A 15417-nucleotide genomic window follows, 5' to 3' on the forward strand; every position below is an offset into this window, starting at 1 on the left:
TAATAATAAACATAGCCAAAATTATCTTTGATATTTCAACCATGTGAAACTCGTTCCTACACGAATTAATTTTTTTATCATTCGCGTTATTCTCCTTCCTATGTCTCTCATGTCTCCTGCCTTTTGTGTTTCATTATTCCCCCTTTCCACGTCAGGTCTCCCATTTTTCCGTCCTCTTCGTGTCGTTATCTTTTCCCCCTACCTGATTACAGCACCCCCAGGCGGGCCTAACGACCAGAGGCTCTCTCTCTCTCTCTCTCTCTCTCTCTCATGTTTGTATTCTCTCGACCTCCCCTCTCCCTTCATCAGGAGAAGCAGCTCTCTGAAGACCTCTCTCTCTCTCTCATGTTTGTATTCATCTCTTTCTCTCGACCTCCGCCCCCTCCTCTCCCTCATCAGGAGAAACAGCTCATGAAGACCTGATTTGCAAGATGGCTCTTTCCCTCTCAGCTTTACGCAACACTCAGAGAACCTCTCTCTCTCCTCTCATCTCTCAACACTCTCTCTCTCTCTCTCTCTCTCTCTCTACGCAACACTCAGGGAACGCTCTCTCTCTCTCTCTCTCTCTCTCTCTCTCTCTCTCTCTCTCTCTCTCTCTCTCTCTCTCTCTCTCTCTCTCTCTCTCTGTCATCACGCAACACTCAGAGAGCGTTCTGTGTCTCTCTCTCTCTCTCTTTCATCATGCAACACTCAGAGAACGCTCTCTCTCTCCTCTCTCTCTCTCTCAACTCTCTCTCTCTCTCTCTCACTCTCATCACGCAACACTCAGAGAGCTCTCTCTCTCTCTTCTCTCTCTGTCTCTCTCTCTCTTTCTCTACACGCAACACTCAGAGAACGCTCTCTCTCTCTCTCTCTCTCTCTCTCTCTCTCTCTCTCTCTCTCTCTCTCTCTCTCTCTTTATCAATTAACCTTTTCTCAAAAGGGCATTGTTTTTTAAAACTCAGAGCGAAGCCTGAAACTGCTCGTATCTATAGTACTAAAGATCCGTAGAGATCCACAGTGCAAAGAATATTTATCATTTGCCTTACGTGTTAGAGCTCAATTTACTGTTATTAGAAAGCTTCGGCAATTTTGGCGCTCCGACAATCCAGTGAAGCTTGAGGCTTCCCTTTTTGAAAGGTCAAGGTTGAGGTGAGCTCCATTATTCACCGACCCTCAGTGGCTGCTGACTGCGCGGTATAGTACGGCAGGACTGAAGTTACGTTTCAGGAGTTCAATGAAAGCAGATTCTGCGTGGTTTGGGTCTCGTTTCGAACGTGTTGATTCCGGGAAAACAATATATAGAAATGGGTGTATATAATACTTAGATCCTCGAGGGGCTAGTACTAAACACGGCGTCCCATTGAGCTTCCGCCATGTTTAGTACTAGCACCTCGGAGTAGGTGGCGCGTAGGTGGATACGTAGCGGTTTAATACAGTTATTGGACATCAGGTTGCTTTAAAGTCAAGTTTAATCTTTGTATGGGAGGTAGTTTGACGTCTTATTTAAAGTACTGTAGGTATCACTAGCGTTGTAATATATATACCTCTCTTTTGACATAGGCTGTTGCTTAAAAGGCAGTAGTTTTTGAAGTATTTAAAGTTTTCGTCCTAATTTCAATCTTTTCACGCGTAGCAATTCGGCACCCTTGCCCTCATTATAGCTCTCATTAGCCTAGTAATGCTTTACTCATTTCTTTCTGACATATGCGAGGCAATAATGAACGGTTCGGGGGGGGCGGGGGGCGGTGGAGGAATACACAGAATGATGATTGAGGAAGTGGAAACCGCGCTTTATCAAGCCGATCACTCGGAATTCACTTAACGACTAGGCGAGGCTTCTTCGACGAAGATTCGGAATCGATTACTGAAGGGCCGACGTACCACTCGGTCGGTAGTAGTACTAGCCTATTGAGTGGCTGCGTGTCCTTTGCGTTTGGTTTTTTCTCTGCTGCTTAGCAGGAAGTTAAAGTTCGCCTCGGCTACCATTTGGTCTTTCTCCTTTTGCAGAAATTAAAGTTAGTCTCAGCTACCATTTTGGTCTTTTTCCTTTTGCAGAAATTAAAGTTAGTCTCAGCTACCATTTGGTCTTTTTCCTTTTGCAGAAATTAAAGTTAGTCTCAGCTACCATTTGGTCTTTTTCCTTTTGCAGAAATTAAAGTTAGTCTCAGCTACCATTAAGTATTTTCTCTTTTGCAGGAATTAAAGTTAGTCTCAGCAACCATTTGGTCTTTTTCAAAGTTAGCCTCAGCTACCGTGTGGTCTTTTTCAAAGTTAGCCTCAGCTACCATGTGTTCTTTTTCAAAGTTAGTCTCAGCTACCATGTGGTCTTTTTCAAAGTTAGCCTCAGCTACCATTTGGACTTTACCCTTTTATAGAAAGTAAAGTTAGTCCCAGCAACCATTTGGTGTTGACCCTTTTATAGAAAGTAAAGTTAGTCTCGGGTACCATTTTGGCTTCTCCTTGTCCAGATATTGAGTAATCCTAAAGCTTTCATGTTTCATGAAGACTCGCATTTTTTTACAACCAAGGTCGATGGTAAAGAGATGATATTTCATCCTAATGTTTCAAATACGTGTTTAAGTCATTTCTCCTCGAAGGAAAGCCTAAATAAACTGACCGATAGATAGATAAATCGTGATAAAATGGGATATGATTTAAAAGGATGACTTGCGAATGTAAGATATTACAAATAAACAGATATAATAATAATGAAAATTCTCAGCCTAGTCCCAAGTGGATGGTGCCTGTCCAAGCTTTCTGAAAGACTGAGAACTTGGTTCATTCCTAGATATTATCCCCCTTTTTAGAGGGGGGGGTTACCTTACGCGGTGCACTGTAGGCAGTACTTAAGGTTCTTTGCAGCGTCCCTTCGGCCCCTAGCTGCAACCCCTCCATTCCCTTCACTCTACCTCCGTTCATATTCTCCTTCTTCCACCCTCTCCCAGCAATTGTTTCAGAGTACAACTGCTACATCTTTAAAACCTTTTTTTTATCTCAATTTCCCTTTCAGCGCTGAATGACCTCATAGGTCCCAGCAGTTGGCCTTTGGCCTAAATTTTATATTCCGTTGCATTTCATTCATTAATTATTAGCATGTTTATATAATGAAAAGTTTGATGCATCTCGCGTTAACGTTTGTTCGCCCACATAAACTAAAACAAGTAAAAAATGCGCCGAAGTTTCTTCGACGCAATCGAGTTTTCTGTACACCCGCTACAGAGTATCATTCAAGGCCACCGAAAAGCAGATCTATCTTATGGTGGCCTCGGTATGATGCTGTATGAGCCGCGGCCCGTGAAACGTTAACCACCTGTCGGTTGTGGCTTGGCGTATATCGTTGCCAGAAGGACGATTATGGCTAACTTTAAACTTAAATAAATAAAACTACTGAGGCTGGAGGGCTGCAATTTGGTATGTTTGATGATCGGAGGGTGGATGATCAACATACCAATTTGCAGCCCTCTAGCCTCAGTAGTTTTGAAGATCTGGAGGCGGACAGGAAAAAGTGCGGACAGAAAAAAGTGCGGACGGACAGACAAAGCCGGCACAATAGTTTTCTCTTACAGAGAACTGAAAAACGTATGTAAAGAGGACGGCGAAAGCTTACGGTTCTTTATCAAGCCCCTGCAGCCTCGCAGGAGATAAATGCGCCCACTTCAAGACGTCACGACATCTTGAAAACTGAACAAAGGCCGCAGCTTGGCGAAACATTTTTCCTTCTTCGGGGAAGAATTAGCTCTAATGGCTATCGCCCTGAAAGCTTCTCCGGCTCATTTGCATCCGCGAAATTAATTGCTTTATTCCGCAGATCATATCATTTATCATTTATCTGACGGGATTTTGCATATATTTTCTCTCTGCCTTCAATCATTTATTTCAACCTTCTTTTTTTCCCCGGAGGAAGCGAACATAGACTAGCTAACATAGCGCGGTCAGTGCACCTCACATGGTGCACCGTAGGCATTATTGGAGGGTCTTTGCAGCGTCCCTTCGGCCCCTACCTGAAACCTCTTTCATTTCTTTTACTGTACCTCCATTCTTATTTCTCTTCCATCTGACCTTCCACCCTCTCTAAAAGAAACTGTTTCCTAGGCAGCTGCGAGGTTTTCCTCCTGTTACACCTTTCAAACCTTCTCACTATCAATTTCCATGTCAGCGGTGAACGACTTCATCAGAGGTCCCAGCGCTTGGCCTAGGCCTAAATTCTGTGTTCTGTTCTAATTTATTCTAGGCTTAGGCCTAAGTCTGTGTTTTGTTCTAATTTATTCTAGGCTTAAGCCTAAATTCTGTGTTCTGTTCTATTTTATTCGAGGCTTAGGCCTAAGTCTGTGTTCTGTTCTAGTTTATTTTAGGCTTAGGCCTAAATTCTGTGTTCTGTTCTAATTTATTCTAGTCGTAGGCCTAAATTCTGTTCTGTTTTATTTTAGGCTTAGAACTAAATTCTGTATTCTATTCTATTCTGTTTTATTCTGGGCTTAGGCCTAAATCCTGTATTCAGTTCCATTCTATTCCAAACAGACAGGAAAGCAATTAAACGAAGTTAACAACCCTCTTAGTTTCGTTCATTTGCAGCCACCCAGAGACGTTAGAATGCCGTCTTCCCTTTGTCTCTGTGACGTTTATTGAAGTCGATATGACCCGGGGCTAAGACATCTATTTGACACAAGAAAGGCGCTCGCGAATTGGAGTGACAATGTTATTGGGGCGGATTTTGCCAGGGGAAAGGAAAGGAACTCGTGAATTTATTATCAATCTTTTGTTTGTGAATCTTCTTCTTCCTCTGTTACTGGGAAGTGATTGTGGATTACTAATGGGGATTTTTTATGTATGTGTATACATATGATATATAATGTATATATTACTAATGAGGATTTTATATGTATATATATATACAGAGAGAAAGTGAGAGAGAGAGAGAGAGAATATTATTGATATGAACATAATTACTGTATAATGACTTGATATATGGTGCCAAAAACATTATAGAATTGAAAAGTATAACAAAACACTCTTGTATGAGCAAATATTTTGAGCACACTCAAAGCAAAGTTGTTCAGTAAAGTAATAAGAAAGAAGAAAAAAGAATACTGTTGTACACAATACATTTACCAGACCGTTACATTGCATAGTAATGTGGTAGATAACTGTGGCCTCCAGGCGAAAGGTAAGTGGTATCAACTGGAAAAAGGTAAGAGTTACTTCTAAGTTGTGCAAAAGTGTGTGTTCTCTGATTTACCGTTTGTAGGAACAGGGTGTGGAATAGGTAGATAGATAGTTTGGTCTTTTTTTTTTTGGTTATTTATTTTGAATCTATCGGTCTGCATAATGGGTTTGTTACGGAGTCAAAAGCCCCGTTTGTGGAAGTCAAATTTCCTCTCTCCGCTCATTTGCTCGTCCGTCAGAGGAGACCTGTCTCGCTCTCTGTCAGATCAGCGCAGTAAGTGATTTGTGTTTCTTTGTATCCAATTCGTCTCTCCCTGCCTGAGGAACCACCAGGAATGGTCGTAAACTTCGGCTACTAAACTGGCAAGACATAAAAAGAATCTTGAAGGACTGAAGAAGAATTAAATGAAGAAAGAAAACCCCCCCAAAAAAAAAGAATGTGAACCGTGAAGAGGAAACTGTATAGATATATCTACCTACAGTAGACCGCATGACGGAGCTGCCACCAAAAAGTTGCTTTTAAAGTGAACCTGATATTTTGGTTGCTATAAGGCCGGATTTAAGACTACTATATTCTTTTTTAATGCTCCTTCACAGTCCTTTTACTTCCTTTCTTTCTCTCTCCCCTTCTTTCATTCACAACACTTTGAGTGCATGGATCACTGCTGCATAGTCTCAACATGTCTTTCTCCCATTTGCACGAATCTTTTTTTTTATTATCCTCACAAAGTCGAATATATTTCTCTGCATTTAGGGAATGGCTCTATTGCATCTTTTATCCCCACAGGGTTTTAGCTCTTGGTACAATAGACTGTAGTAGACCTGCAATAAATAGCGGGGGCATGAAGCTGGCACCGTGACTATCTCAGGCTAGCATAGAATTTTGATTTTGGTTTGTGGTATTATTTTCTCGATGCGTTACACTTCGAGCTTGATGAGTTATTTCTATAAACAGACGAATAAATACGTTCTGTAGTGGAAGCCTCCGTCCAGTGGTGACTTCACGACATCATATTAACCGTGTAGTTCAGGTGGGCGTTCGGCAACACACAGACCTACTGCCGGCCGGCCATTCAGGACAAAGGGGAACCGCAGTGAACGATTCCACAAAATTGCTCCCCGCTCAATTATTCGTACAGAGTGACGGTAGAACGCTTGACCTAATCGAGAGATTTTAATATTAATTGCAATCGAAAGTGAATGACCCGAGTAGCCAGAAGAGCAGATAATGTCCTGACCTTTTCAAAGTCAACGAACGTTATAGGGCGGTTGGTGGCGAGCGAAAGCAGGTATCGTGCCCCAGCCAACGCTCACCCTTCCCATGCACACCATCTGCATTGCCGGATTCCTCTCTCATGGCTCGACTCGGATCTCAGTTTCTATGAAAGCTTTTCCCTTTTGTCTTTTTATCTCCGTTATTGCCTACGATATTTATCGTCAGCTACTTGAATTATATACCTAAATGCACTCTGAAGACCGTTGCTTTGAGTTAGAATCGATTCGGTGGACGGTTCTGAGCCGAACGAAGGAGGAGTTTGAACGGAATCGTAGGCGACCCCACCTGAAGATGATGGTAACGGCGAAGGGGGTTGGGTAGACACAGAAATCAATAAGAAAGAAGGTGTAAGTGATTGAAATGACAAGGAAGAAGGAGGGAAGTTTAACAGGGAGAAAGTAGTAGTAGTAGTAGTAGTTATGCTGTGACCGAATGTGCTATCCTAAAGCTTGCAGAGGGAGGGTGGGAAAAGATTCTCGAAATCAAAATGGAAGGTGTCATTATGATAGGACAATGTCGAGGAAAACACGGAAGCACGTCAATAAAACCATAAAATTGTAAAAAAAAAAATTATGCCGGCTGGAAAGATTGGGTCACGAATAGCATTTGCATCGCTAAGAAAACACCTCATAAATAAAAACTGTGAAGTAATTGCAGCATTATTTTGCTATAAATTTGATGCCTATTCTATAAATATGAATTATAAAACCGTAACCATCCTGATGTTTATGCTTTAGATTGAAGCTTTTGTTTAAATAAATGGACGTGTTGGCTCCGTGAACAGAATGACCGACTTCGCCATGACTTTTCAGGAGAGAGAGAGAGAATGGAGAATACTAATCAGCATTCTAAAAGGACCTCGCTCTGATTTTGTTTCTTGGCATTTACAGCTCTAGCTTCGTTTTCTTTATTTGCTTATGTCAAAGTTTTCTAAAGAAAGAAAAAAAATATTTTTAAAAAATTGCACATTCGTCAGCCATAGAGATGACTCATTTCGGTTTTCAATGTAGTTGTTTGCAGATGAACCTTAACAGCCATTTTGCTTTACATGTTTTTGAAGAGTAGTAGATGATGATGATGATAATGATGGACGTAGTTTTTCAATCTTTGATTCATTCCCCCATTTTTTGAATTGTCTAGCAGCCAAGCCATCTGAAACAACTGTGTAAGTTTTTGAAGTCCAATGCCTCTTTTCTAGACTAGATGCCTCTATGATAGACCCACTTCTCTCGTCAGTATTATTACAGGGCTTTAGATGCTATATAATAATGTTTAACTTTATCCCACAGTTTTTTTTTCTGATATTAATATGGTTTTCTTTTTATGATTTAATTTTTTTCTCATTTTTTTTGTTTGGTGATGGTGTAAACGATGCATGTACACAAGATATCTGAGTGTTGTATGACCTCTTTTCCCCCAACCCTCATTCTCTTCAGTTTTAGCAGATACTGACTCTAGCCCTCTTGCAAAATCGTGTGCTCTTGATTTGGTTCAATCAACTCACTGTCTTTGAGGACGTATCATGAATGTATGTCCAAAATCTGACATTTATAACTGAAAGATGCATTCCCTTTCTTCTTCACAGTTTTAAAGATCACAAGGAATTTTCGACTAATTCAATTAGATTATATCCCCTCCCACCTAATGACAATAGTGTGTTCGTGGTTGGTCATTCTGTAATAAAAGTCAATTTTAGTATTGGTTTCCTTTCAAAATATTTATTCTCATTTACTTTTTAATTCTCACGTTAGTGCTTTGTTTTCCAAAAGTTTTTTTTTTTTTTTGCTTTCGAGTTTCGTTTCTTTTCATGTTAAGTTTTTTTTTATATATATTCCCATTTGTTGTAGAATTGACTAAATTGCTTCCATGGTGGATTTAATCATTCTGCTTCTTTCCAGTGATCTTCTTCATACTTTTCCCGACATCAATGTGTCAGAATCACAGTTTTATGCAAAGTTCAAGAGCACTTATGAATGACGATTCACATTGACCTCCCCGAGAACATTTCAAAACAAGAGTCTCTGTTCTATTTCACATCAACATGTCTTCCTCATAGTACTTGCTCATAATCTCCCCAGTTCCCCTTTTGCACGTTCACTCATCACTCCCATCACCCCCTCCCCCCCCCCCCTTTTGTCTGTGCTTCTTCTTCCCCCCTTCCTTCCTTCCTTCCTTCCAGGCTGATCATCCTCTGCACAACATCAGTCGAAAACTCTCCAGTCTCATATTCTCTCTGCATGGTCTGTACACAAGGTCCCTTTCTCTCCTAGCTGTGCCACCGTTAGGCCTACTTCTTCCCTAGAACCCAGTCCACTCACTCAAATTGATGAGGGTTCTTTCTGAGCATATATCCTTTGAAAATGTAGTGTGCGTGTGCGTATGAGTGCTTGAGAGAGAGAGAGAGAGAGAGAGAGAGAGAAGAGAGAGAGAGAGAGAGAGAGTAGTAGCAACAGCAACCAAAGAAGGTGTGCAGGGGAGGAAGCCTGAGTTGCCACTTTCCTTGCAGTCGGAGGAGCGAAGCAGACGATTTCTCCGGCCATCACATCGCAGCCGATCTGAGGGGCCCTTAGGCAGGGACCTAGATGATGATAGTTTACTTGTGTCTGAATACAAGACCCAGTATGCCTGGGTGAGAAGGGGCGGCTCTGCTAGGGGCCCTGAGGCCGCCCCGCTCCTAGAGGCCGAAAAGGTAATCCTCCCCCCTGTGCAGTCAGACGATGCTCTCTCGACTGCCTCCGCTTTTGCAAAAGCTCTAGTTCGGCTCTGTAGAGGAGAGGAAAAGGCGCTAGAAGAGGGTGATGACCGTCCCTTTAGTATGCCATTGTTACCTTCCTATGCTTCCCAAACCTCCTCCCCACAAAAGAGAAGCAGCCTTCAGCAGTGACCATTTTTAAGCCAGTCTGTAAAGAAATTGAACTCCTCTGACAAGACCTGTCTTTTATAGGTTAGCTCTTCCCTCCCTCCCGTTCGTCTCCCCCTTTTTTTTTTTAATGAATCTCCCAGACTCTTCATTGTTTTTCCATGACAGCTTTGCCCCCCACAGTGTCATCTGATTTCGGTTCTGCTGAGCACTTGATGAATCCCTCCACTGAGTCATTTCCATTTTTTTTAAGGTAGCCCCCAGTCGGGGCTTCTTATTATAGGACCCCTGTAGGTATTGCATTATTACAACACCCGTCTAAGGTTCGAATTGTAACATAACAGTAGATACTAGTAGCTCAGTACTTAACCACTCCATGGCTGTTTTCTAGAGTTTACACTGAGGTTACTACTGATTAGTTGATGCATCAGCATAAAAAATTTTATATAGGTCTTGATGTCTTTATTTTCTCTTTGATAGTTTAATAGTTTTCCCTGTTCTGAACTTTTCATCATCTCTGAAGAGGAGGCCATTGATTGATACAGAGTACAAATGACCCTTGACTAATGCGTAGAAGAGTATCATACTTGTTCTCACTGGAAACACTTTGATAGCTTTGCCTATATAGTACTACCAAGTATGTAAGCAGTTGTAGCATATTGTAGACAGTAAGATCATTGTAATATCTTTGCAGAGAAAGTTGCCACTAGTTGTTAAGGATATAAAATCACCTAATACAATACTCTATCACCACAGAGCTGTATAAAGCAAGTGTTTTCCCTTCAACCCCAACAGTACAGAGCAAAAAGACCGAGGCCAGAGACGGGGTCAAAAAGTAATAATATGAAATCCCTGCTCACTTGGTCGAATGCTCGTCAGGTAATAATAAGCAGCATTGTGGTTGGTTCATCTGAGTTTTAATTATCCCTTCTGCCTTTGTTTCCATTCCAGACGTTCTTCTTCTCCTTCTTCTTCTTCTTCCATTTTCTTTAGGAGAATATTTTGATCACGGGGAAACAAAAAACACACATAAATGATTATGATCTTATTTTCTTACAACAGATGATATGATATATTCGTATGTTGTTGCTCTGTTCGTGACTAAATAAAGGAAACGTGGTTGTAATTATAGACAATCCCTTCACTGCAATGATTTCCAGCATGTCTACACATATTATATCTTTTATGTGTTTGATAGTGTATATATAAAACAACTGAGTAACAATGATGTTTGCGCAGTGCTTCAAGCGGAGGTTTGTGTGTGTGTGTGTGTGTTTTTTTTTTTTTAATGCAATCTTCTTGCAATGACCTTTGCTACGGATGACTGTGTTAAGTAAAAGGAAAATTTTGTCATTATATATAGTTATATATGTGTGTTCTTCACATGTGCAAATGTTCATGGGTATTGACAGAATCACACTTGGGTTGAGAGAGAGAGAGTTTGTGTGACGGAAAGTTAATGATTACAGCAGAAAAAAACTTTTTTTCTTATGTGGTCATGTTTATCCTTATTGTTTCGAGAGTCACCAATTTCAACCAATTCGCAAACGGTGAAATGGGTATAAATTTTACGAAGCGTTTTGATAGATACAGTTTTGAATATTTCACTCATAACTATTTGATTCAAAATATATAGTAATGTCTCATGTCTCAGCTAACAGGATTTTTTCTATTTTTTTTTTTTTACAATACTTGCCGTTCTTGTTATACTGTGTTGGTGAAGAAAAATATATAAAACTTGCAATTTTCCTATTATTAAAAAATATATATATAAAACTTACAATTTTCTTATAATCAAGATGTATCTGAAGCGTGAATGATTGATATCTTACACTGGAGAATTTTCTATCAACAAATTTGATGCCTATTCATTTGTATATGTATGTATATACAGATATATATATATTTGACTTCTCTTAGTAAATGCTTAAACGGAACATTTGCGTGTACTGATCTGCAATGTGTATTTTATAAACAGGAGTGTGGAGAAGAAATATTTTGGAAGTTGTATTCAATTATTTCTCTGCATGCTGAATCGTTTCTGTTTGTTACGCTTATTTGTGTGTGGAGGGAAGACCTCTCTTGTATCCATTGCCTAAAGATATTCTGGAAAAAAAAATAATATATATATAATGTGTTCTTGTACTCTCATTTCTGTGTCCTTTTGTAAATTTTTTTTTCTTTTAACATTGTATTATCTCCATTTCTGTCAGTGTGTCTGTACATAGTGTTTCTTTGTATAGTATCCTTTATTTGTAGGAATCATTTTCTTGAATTGATATCCTTTTGTAGCATTTATTGATTGTGTCGTCATCAGATTTTTATATCATAAAAGCGGTAGTTTTGACTCAAGATTTTTTTTTTTTTTTTTGGAAATATCTGTCCTCAATTTTGTCATGTGTCAACTTAAGATTTTTTTTTTTTTGGAAATATCTGTCCTCAATTTTGTCATGTGTCAACTTAAGATTTTTTTTTGAAATATCTGCCCTCATTTTTGTCTTGTGTCTCATGTGAATATGGAGAGATTTTGAGATGATAATAATAATGATTATGATGATCCATGTTTATAATATGACCTTTGTCACCGTCGTCTTTCATACGGCGAGTCGACGAAGTCTTAACTGCAGACTTGTCATGACTGCCCTTTTGCCCACTAACGCGTCTTTCTCTTCCGTTTCTCTCTTTGCCTGTGCACAGCCGCCACCACAGTCGACCCAGATCCACGTGAACGTCAACGGGACCGCCGGCGGCGGCGGCGGCGGGATTTCTTCCTCCGGAGGGCACGACGACGACGGACCGGCTCCTCCCGCAGGTCAGCAGACGACGCCTCGAACACCTCGTAAGTCCAAGTCCATGGGTCGCATTCACGGTGGTGGAGGTGGCACTGGGACGGAGGTAGGAGGTGGAGGAGGAGGAGGAGGAGGTGGAGGGGGAGGTGACGGAGGTGTAGTTGTAGGAGGAGGAGGTGGGGGAGTCGGCCTAGGTGCTGGCCCTCAACCTCCTCAGGCGGCCGCTGGTGGAGGAGGAGGAGGAGGCGGCGGCCTTCACCACCACCACCACCATCAGCAGAATCCGCCTCAGAGTGGAGACGCCCCTGAGAGACACCACGACCAACAGCACCCGCAAACGGCCTCTGCAGCAGCAGCGGCGGCGGCAGCACCCGCTACGTCATCTGCCCTCCCTGAGGCACCAACTACCTCCAGTTGGCACCGAGGTCATCGGAGGGTCCCATCCGATGGCGTTGCATGGCGGGTTTCCAAAGGTATACATGGGATACCACACGCGCAAACAAACAGACATACACACGCACGCAGACAGAATACACGCATCTCTGGTTATTTATTCAGCGAAGACATAAACGAACACATTTGTGTGCGACCACATTCTCGTAAGATTAAAAACTTGGCCTTTTTTCATTTGGCAAATGAATCGTTCATATAGATTTCACATCCCGTTTCTTCCCGAATTCAGCATCGACCAAGATTATATATATTTTTTTAAAGAAAGTTGATTTTGGTTGTCATGGGAGTCATCTAAAAATGAACTAAAGTTTTTCACAGTTATTATATACATGGAGCACATTAGAACCCAGTTTTCCCCATTGCTGTTTGTTTCTTGTATTTTAAATAATCCCAAATCACCGATTAAATCAAAGCTGCATAGCCTTTAATATCTGAAAGTACACGTCAATCATTCTGACATACTGAAAGCGAAGTTAGAAGTTTATTATTTGATAGCTTCATCTACCGTAAATTATGCGTGATATTTCAAATAGTGGAACGTATTGGTAATACCTAGTGGCTTAATAAAGGCACATAATTTTGCGATGGAAATCAAATCAAAATGCTGTCTCCTTTCCGTCGAGATTTGCTGTTACATTGTAGGACACACTGTAGGACACACTATATATATATATATATATATATATATATATATATATATATATATATATATATATATATATATATATATATATATATTATATACTGTATATATATATATATGCATATATATATGTGCTATATATATACTATATATATATAAATATGTGTGTAAATTTACCCGTCTTAAAGATAATTAAGCAACTCATTTTAATTCAGTTTAAACTTGACTCAAAAAGCTTATGCTCAACTCTTTAATTTCTAAATATGGGATTTTTAATGTCACTGATGACCCGCTGACCTGGGCTCCAAGACACATAATTTTGATCAGATTATACATGATTTTAGAACAGTGTTTTCCAGGAACCTTGAGAATTGATTATTCATCGAAAGGATGCTGGTGTTTGGATGTGATCTTGACCCATTAAAGCTTAATAAAGGATTATTTAACTTACCACACAAAAAGATTTTAATAATTTTCTTGACATTCCGAAGATTTGATGACAGTTTAAGACAACGCTTTTATATATATCTATATATATATATATAAAGCTTGCTTGTTAGGTAGTTGCACTTGGGTGAAAGACTGCAAAAATAACGAGTTAAATCAAAATTAGTTTCTGATGCTTTTGTAAATATATATATATATATATATATATATATATATATATATATATATATATATATATATATATATATATATATATATATATATATATATATATATATATAACGAAATTATCCCCTTTCACGAATGAAAACTAATCTTTCGGATTCATAGTGTTACGAAAAAGGAATTCATATTTTAATCATTTTTTATTATTATTATTATTATTATTGCTGACTGAACGTATTCCTACATAGCTCTTGGTAAAAGCCATTAGTGAACTGATTTAGTTTTGTGTTTTATGGATTCAATCAAGCTGGAAGTCTATCACGACAAAACTTATTATTATTTTTATTATTATTATTATTATTATTATTATTATTATTATTATTATTATTATTATTATTATTATTATTATTATTATTTTATGGAACCTCTCTCTGTTATCTGAAAGGGCGCCAGTTTAATATTTCACTAAATGTTCTAAAAATGTCATTATTACGTAATAAAAACATTAAAAATTAGCAAGATATATATTTATATTATATAATATATATTAATATATATATGTATATATATAAATATATCATTTTATATTAAACTGAGTATAAAATTTTAATGTCTACCCTAAAATGATTGCTTAGTCATTGTGGCTTTCACCCAAGTGTTTGACGTAAAGAGTTTCTCTCTTGCCAACTCTCATGAAACAGTAATTACATTTTGATATGTATAGAGAAACTGATTGGTAGACTATACTGCCAGGTATTTTATATTAGTGATGTCTATTTGCTTATTTACACAGTTCAGAGTTTTATACATGATTCTACAGCAACATTTTCCCACCAATTTCCTGTACCTTTTTTAGACTTCAAGGCTGAAGGTCTGAGAGAAAAAGGAAAGTAATTGTGTCTATTGCTCCAGCTATTTGTCATTTTGCCGGCAAAACAGTTTCAGCTATTTTTCAGCTATTAACTCCTGGCTATCATCGGGATAATTTAACAGAGAAGTTGCGGTGCTTATGTAAAGGTTAATGCTGTGTTAAAAGCACAAGCAAGAATTATAAATAAGGACAAAAGTGAAAATCATAAAGGAAAAACAAGGAAAATATGCACCGAAGTTTCTTTAGCGCAATCGAGTTTTCTGTCTTGGTATATGCGGCCCGAAACTTTAACCACGGCCTGGTGGTGGTCTCCTATATTGCCAGAAGCACGATTATGGCTAGCTTAAATAAAATAAAAACTACTGAAGCTAGAGGATACAATTGAAACTTTAACCACGGCCTGGTGGTGGCCTATCCTATATCGCCGCCAGAAGCACGATTATGGCTAACTTTAATCTTAAATAAAATAAAAACTACTGAGGCTAGATGGCTGCAATTTGGTGTGTTTGATGTTTGGAGGGTGGATGATCAACATACCAATTTGCAGCCCTCTAGCCTCAGTAGTTTTTAAGATCTGACGGCGGACAGACAAAGCCGGCACAACAGTTTTCTTTTACAGAAAACTAACAAGTTATGATCGGAGAAACATCTGAGCAACGTGCCATGAAGCTTTCCAATTCCAGCCAATGTAACTTCGAAGAGAGTTCTGCGGACCTACAGCTGAGCTCTTGCTTGAATGTAGAACACAGCATGAGGTCACCTAAATAT

At 39.3% G+C, this 15417-nt stretch overlaps 1 protein-coding gene across 50 annotated transcripts in view; it reads left to right on the plus strand.

Moving 5' to 3' along the window:
• LOC136840690 (nucleolar protein dao-5-like) overlaps window positions 1-15417 on the plus strand; it is a 1019029-nt gene that overhangs the window by 921951 nt on the left and 81661 nt on the right. For 32 of the 50 annotated variants that reach the window (XM_067107412.1, XM_067107455.1, XM_067107414.1 and 29 more), the window contains 3 exons: window positions 8928-9110; window positions 10077-10160; window positions 11979-12543. In XM_067107412.1, the coding sequence (XP_066963513.1) occupies window positions 8928-9110; window positions 10077-10160; window positions 11979-12543 (832 nt within the window). The remainder of the gene's footprint in view (window positions 1-8927; window positions 9111-10076; window positions 10161-11978; window positions 12544-15417) is intronic. The other 18 variants (XM_067107446.1, XM_067107424.1, XM_067107433.1 and 15 more) reach the window with 5 other exon arrangements.

The sequence above is a fragment of the Macrobrachium rosenbergii genome, chromosome 8 (assembly GCF_040412425.1).
Source record: "Macrobrachium rosenbergii isolate ZJJX-2024 chromosome 8, ASM4041242v1, whole genome shotgun sequence".
NCBI classification, from domain to species: Eukaryota; Metazoa; Arthropoda; class Malacostraca; order Decapoda; family Palaemonidae; genus Macrobrachium; species Macrobrachium rosenbergii.